The 6589-nt window shown below is 36.4% G+C and overlaps 1 protein-coding gene across 1 annotated transcript; it reads left to right on the top strand.

Annotated features, from left to right (window-relative positions):
• Nucleotides 1–2634: 2634 nt before the first annotated feature.
• Nucleotides 2635–4787, top strand: LOC142643125 (putative carbohydrate esterase At4g34215). Its single transcript, XM_075817665.1, has 2 exons — nucleotides 2635–3511; nucleotides 4277–4787. The coding sequence occupies exons 1-2, from the start codon at nucleotides 2951–2953 to the stop codon at nucleotides 4496–4498; spliced, it is 783 nt and encodes a 260-aa protein (XP_075673780.1). The 5' UTR covers nucleotides 2635–2950; the 3' UTR covers nucleotides 4499–4787.
• Nucleotides 4788–6589: the final 1802 nt, after the last annotated feature.

The raw sequence follows: 6589 nt of genomic DNA on the forward strand, positions 1-6589 counted from the left end.
AGAATTTCGGTAATGAGATTACTGAAATTCAAATCCTTCCATCACGTCACTTGACTTTTCTCTCTCATACTTTTTGTTAGAATTTCGGCAACACTGTTGTCAAAATTCACTATCTTTCTTCATTTTGCCAAATAACTTTGAACAATACCTATAACGCCAATAAACTCAGTTTTCTGCAATATTCAGCCAAAAGACTCATTCCAACTGCCCTCTATGTGATCATAGGAGTTGCAAAAAAGGGCACATATGCCTTCGACATAATAATTTTGCTACCTGTTCCGATTAGAAATAGGTCATATATATTACTCAATCTCAACTTTGTTTCTGGTTAGAGCCAAACTGAAGCATAAGGCTTGCCTAAGTATCTCAACTGCCCTAACAGTGGTCAGAGAGTATCTCACAAACACAAATTTTAATCTACAGGATAAAACTCTTATTTCAGTTTATAATTTACAACTCAAAACACTATCTGCTGTATACATACAGATACCTACCCTCTGTAGTATAAGATTGTAATCAGATACACACTACTATCCTTATATCACACTAAATGCCTATGTCTCCATACTCAACCACCAACCCTTATATCCAGAGTCCAGTTCATCATCTTTACCAAGGGCCTGTCAGAGTCCTTCTCAAGCATTGTCTTTTACCTCCCCACTGCCGATTCATTGTGTCTAATTTCTGCAAAAACAAGTAGATAAAAAGAGTTGCTTAGCCTCCAGCTCTACCAGTAATATTAATCAGCAAGTGTCGGTGCATTTTCATAATTTACAACAATAATCTGTTTAAGCAACAAAATGAAATCTTGCTTCACTTGTTAAGTTAATGAATTAGTGAACTGGTTTTGTTTCTGAATATGTGCGTGCACGCATGAGAGAGAGAGAGTTAAATATGCATTTTCTTGTGAATTCTATTTCCTGACTGCCACCTTATTTGGTTCATGACTCTCACCCTTGGTCATGGTAATTTATTTGTAAGACGCATCTTTAAATTCAGTACTTCATTGCTTTCTCATATACAAAGTGTATACAACATAATGCATAAAGGTCTTGAATGTGATTCCCATCAATTGTTAAGTAGCAACTTGTTAGACAAGAAATACTAACGTTGTCCCCAAGGTATAGGCTTACTGCCAAGAAAAATAGGTGCCAAAAAAAATTTGATTTTACTGATAAGCCTTCTTCTTTTTTTATCAAAAAAATGATTCTCAATAACAAGTTTTGTTTCAGTACATCCACTCTTTTAATGCGCTATTTTCAGTATACATTGACAAGAACTAAAAACTCTTAACCATTAAGCTGCCACAGATTCAAATGGAAGAAAAAGATGTCTACTCTAAGAAATACCCTTTTTATGTAGCCTGCTAACTTGTAAGAAAGATCGTGGACACAATGGAGCGATTTGTTCACTGAAACCCTAAAGAGTGTGGATTGTTACGGGTATATGAAAATGTGTTTTGTTGTTTGATCGAATACTCTGTATCAAATATAAAAATGTAAGATAACGAGACAACTCAAGGGGACATCTACCTGGTTTTTCTGCATTTCAATAATTTCTTCCTGCAAAAAAACAGAATAAGATCAAATTAGGTCTCTCACAACCAAAATTACCAAATAAATGACCAAGATTTTTTTTTTTTTGTTGTTAAAGATACCTGTTTTCTCTGTAATTCTTGGTTCATTTCTTTAAGTTTTGCAACTTCTGTTTCCAGTTCCAAGGTATAGGTCTACCAGAAACCCAAAAGAGAAACAACTTCTATAAAAAAACATATCGAAATCTCATAAATTTATATAGCCATTTCTGAGACACGATTCAACAAAATATCTTCACTTTCAAATAAATAAAATCACAATGATATGGACTTTTTTTTTCCTAAGTTATATGATTTAGCCTTTTAGACATTAGCCAAGTTAATATGGAAGAGATTTACTTTTTTTTCCTATTTATGAGATTTATGTTATACCGGCTGTCTAAGTGGACACTTCACTTGATTGTCTCCCAAAAGCCACAAGTTACTACAGATCCTAGAAGCCAGATCTGTGTAGTAGCTTTAGAAATCATTGGCTGCAATGTTTATCTTGGGACTGTTCTAGGTGGAGAAGCCTTCCTGCTGCATCAATTTCTTTTTTCATCAATATTTTTATTATAAGTAATTAAACTGTAGAAATACACACACACAGAAGATCCCCAAATTATTACTATCTGAAATTAAGGAGATAACAAAATCAAGAAATGAAGAGCACTACAAGCATCCAGTTATACAAAAACCTCATGAAACATGAACTTAGTAAATTTAATATAAGTTTGAGCTGTTGAAGGTCCTTTTGTTTCACTTTCTCCATAAACAATAGTTTTACTGCTGCTATTCACTAAAGCCATATATTCTCTCAATTATCAGATAGAAACGACTATGGATAGAGTATTATAAATTAAAATAAACTTCATATTAGCTGTAGCCCTGCACTTGCATTCTATATGTATTTTAAGGATATAAAGTTATATAGGACTTTAAACCACACCAAAATACTTGCTACAGGGGTTAATTTTTATTACACAATTGGCAGGCATAAAAAAGCAAACATAGTAGAGAGTGAATTGTTGTAGCCCAATGGATCTTAAAGTTTTTCTATCAGAAACCCAAGTCTCACCAGGCTTAAATCTTTCCCATAATCTCCATTGGTACAATTACAAACAGGCCTCTAGTCTAGAGTGCTTAGCCCAAACACCGAAGTTTTAGAAAGAAAAGCTTAGGATACGACCACTCATGACTCATGACTCATGACATGCCCAATGTCCATGTGCCCCTCTTTATGAACAAAAATGGCTACCAACCTTATATTCACTCCTTTTTAGTTTTTACGTTGCTTGAAGTTGAAGCTCTTTGAAACAATACCCAGTTCAAAACAAAACCCAAATTGTGATAATAGTGAATTGTGAATCCACGCAAATGGAAACTCCAATTCCCAGTTCAAAACAAAACCCAGAAATGGAATCATCACAAACCAAACAGATCTTCCTCCTGTCAGGTCAGAGCAACATGGCCGGCCGCGGAGGCGTAACCAAACACCACAAATGGGACGGCGTCGTTCCACAAGAGTGCCAACCCAACCCCACCGCAATCCTCCGATTCAGCGCCACGCGCCACTGGGAGGCGGCGCGTGAGCCGCTCCACTCCGACATCGACACCAAGAAGGTTTGCGGGGTGGGGCCCGGGGTGTCGTTCGCCAACGCGGTGAGGGAGCGCGTGGGGGTGGTGGGGCTGGTCCCTTGCGCTGTGGGTGGGACCGCCATAAAGGAATGGGCGCGTGGGGAGCAGTTGTACGAGAGCATGGTGATGAGGGCGAAAGAGAGCGTGAAAGGTGGTGGAGAAATCAGGTGTTTGCTTTGGTACCAAGGGGAGAGTGACACGTCGCATCAGCATGATGCCGAGGCGTATCAGGGGAACATGGAGAAGCTCATCGGCAATGTGCGCGAGGATCTCGGTTTGCCTTCTCTTCCAATTATCCAGGTTATTAGCCTTGCATTGCATTGCATGTTTTAATATTTACTTTGGTCTCTATTCAAATTTCAAAGCTAATTGACTCTTTCTATATAGAGATGTTAATGTTTCCATATACTCTAACTCAATTGACACCAAGTCCAAGTGTTAGGGAGAAATTCAAGTACAAGGGTTAGCAGCATATTGGCATTTGGTTAGTTCAATATGAAAATAATAAATTCATTTCACACCCAACTACATTAGTTTAGTTTATATGAAAAACAATAAATTGATACAGACAATTTCACACTTACTTACCTAATTTGCCAAGTTTTGATTGATGCATGATAAAAATATTATACATTTATTGCAAATGTGTGTAACATTGTACATATTTTGCGTGTCTATAATATTAATTTACATTGTTAGTATAATGTAAACTAAGAGTTCTTCATGGAAATATGTACTGACATCATTAACTTCTCTTCTTTAGAGGCTTGTAACTTTTTATGAGACTTGTAACTAAGTGACATTGACTGCTCTTCTATACTTGGAAAACCGAGATTCAAAAAATTCCCCAAATTTTAAAAGCAGTCCAATGTTCCAGATGTGTATATAATTACAGACTAAGACAAGGAAAAAAAAAAAGGATGGAATAAGTTAGCTTTTGTGGCACCCACGGTTGCTAGGTGGGATCATTATGGACCTGTTTAGGTCGCACCTAAAATTTCATTATTACGGGGATAGTAAATTTGGTTCATCATATTTTGTACTGATTGCGATGGAATTATACAGGTTGCAATTGCATCAGGGGATGAAAAGTACATAGAGAAAGTTAGGGAAGCACAATTCAAAATCAGTCTCCCAAGTGTTGTATGCATTGATGCCAAGGGTCTTCCACTCAAGGAAGATAATCTTCATCTAACCACAGAGGCCCAGGTTAAGTTGGGCCACATGCTGGCTGATGCATATCTCACCAATTTTGCTCCACCTCAAATTCTTCCTCCTCATCCTTGACTTCAAACAATGAGGAATCCATCCTCTCCCCTCCTTTCAGGTTTTGCAAGTGGTTTTCCCTTTGATGAGCTTTAAAGTTTCATGACGATGGGCTTGTTTTGTTTACATAATTTGCTTCTCTAAATTGATACTAAACACAATAAATATGATGACAAGACAAATTTCACAATATTGTTCGCAACAACTGAGAGGTAAATTGTGATTGGCATACAATAGAAATGATGTTGTTGTACTTGTTCTCAAAAAAAAGTATCATTATTGTTCTAAATATGTCGAATTTTTTATTTTTTCAGCTTTGTTCGGGTATATTGGGCCTAAGTATGTAGCATTTATTTTGGTTTGGTGGGCACTTGCCCAAAAACAGAGTGATAGATGGGCCTCGGTGTTTACATCAGAAAGAAGTGAAAATTTTCCAGCATTCTATGGACTTTACACACACACACATACCAAAGAAAAGTCTTCTAGTATAACATCGTAGTCCTTGTATAAGGTAATTCATATTGATTGAAAAGGCTGTAGGCACTCCAAGCCAAAAGGTGGGATGGCTAATTTATAGTAAACCAAAGAACACTCCCTTACAAACTGGTACAAATGTAACAAATCGCATGAAAGGGAAAGGAAGACCTGCTCTAATAGACTAATACCAAACCAAAGTAAAAGACTGCAGCATATGCGTCATCTAGTACATTGAGTAGAGAATGCCCATCTCCATAAACCCATTCACAAAATCCTAAAATGTTGCACAGCAAAGAATTAAGAAAAAGTATGTTGGGGAATAGTACCTGACCATCTAAGTGAAAAGCCTAGAATAGAGCTACAACAATGGAATGCAATAACTCGTTGGACCAAACTCCAATATGTTTGAAGAACTTTGAACAAGTAAAAATCTTTTCTACTGCTACAAACCTTTGGCGCAATGGTCATTGTACGAGTATAAGTATTTGTGAGTTGTAGGGGTCAAAAGCTGAGGTTTAAGACTCCAAAAGAGAGTGTCACATACATATGCACTTAAATTAGGCTAAAATAAAATTTTATCTCATACCAAAAAAAAAAAACAATTATTTTTTGTTTTGTATAGCAACTAGCATAACAGAAGATCTCATAAAAGGAGTAGGGTCGACTCTAAACATTCTGAGGGCTAAGAGAACAACCAAATTGAGGCATTTTTTGTTTTTTATTTTTTTTTAGAAAGTTTCAACTTATGACGTTCGCTCCTAATGATAGCTTTTTATCATCAAACCAAAACACCAATCAGTTTTGTATTTAAATATTAAAAAGTATTTATTTAATATTTTATAAAATTATTTATTATAAAGTATAATTTTGAGTTTGAGTTTGAAGAATAAAATCTTCTTGATAGTATGATTGATCCACTAACTAAATCAAGTGGTTGAGTACAATCTAAACAATAATGCATATATATTAGATTAAACACAAATATTATATATTATTTCTAAGTGTCAAGAGTCTTGTAACTTAATTAGTTGGCACCTCCTAGTATTTTCAAAAAAATTGAAAAATAGTTGATTAAAGGTTTTCAAGTCGGTCTCTATCAAACCATGATAATGTTATTGTAAGTGCACAATTGCACCTGGACCCAAAGACAATTATGGGCTCAGGCCCAATGAGCCTTAAACAATGAAATTTGTAGAATGTGGGCTTGAAATCTAGATTTGAGGTACTGAGAACTTGATAACAGACTATGGTGTGCAAACACTTGTAAACAATGAATGATAATTGCAGATGGACCTCCTCGGACGTGAGCCGAGGACTACTTCAGTATTATTTCTCTTTCTTTCTTAAAGGTTACAATTCTTTTCTCCCTCCCTTGGTTACAGACTGCCCCCCCTAAATACTTCTTCCCCTAATGCTTTATCCACGTGTCGCTCAAATCCCCTCCCCTCTAGATATTTCTTCTCTTAGTGCCTTTGAATAGTAACCAGAAGTTTCAGTTCTACTGTTCAGGGGTCACTTCCCCATTAATGCGGTCAGGAAGGTAGGTGCAGAGTCTTTAATGTGGAGGTGGCAGCCTTTGCTCATGATATTTTTCTAACACTGGTGTATCTAGAAGGTTCAGGGTTTCCCCCTCTT

Source organism: Castanea sativa, chromosome 7 (genome assembly GCF_040712315.1).
Source record: "Castanea sativa cultivar Marrone di Chiusa Pesio chromosome 7, ASM4071231v1".
Lineage (NCBI taxonomy): Eukaryota > Viridiplantae > Streptophyta > Magnoliopsida > Fagales > Fagaceae > Castanea > Castanea sativa.

What these genes read in the sequence shown, in the direction of transcription:
- LOC142643125 (XM_075817665.1), top strand. Translation starts at nt 2,951, where the DNA reads ATGGAAACTCCAATTCCCAGTTCAAAACAAAACCCAGAAATGGAATCA. An exon ending in CTTCTCTTCCAATTATCCAG is followed by an intron (nt 3,512 to 4,276) that starts GTTATTAGCCTT and finishes GGAATTATACAG; the next exon opens with GTTGCAATTGCATCAGGGGA.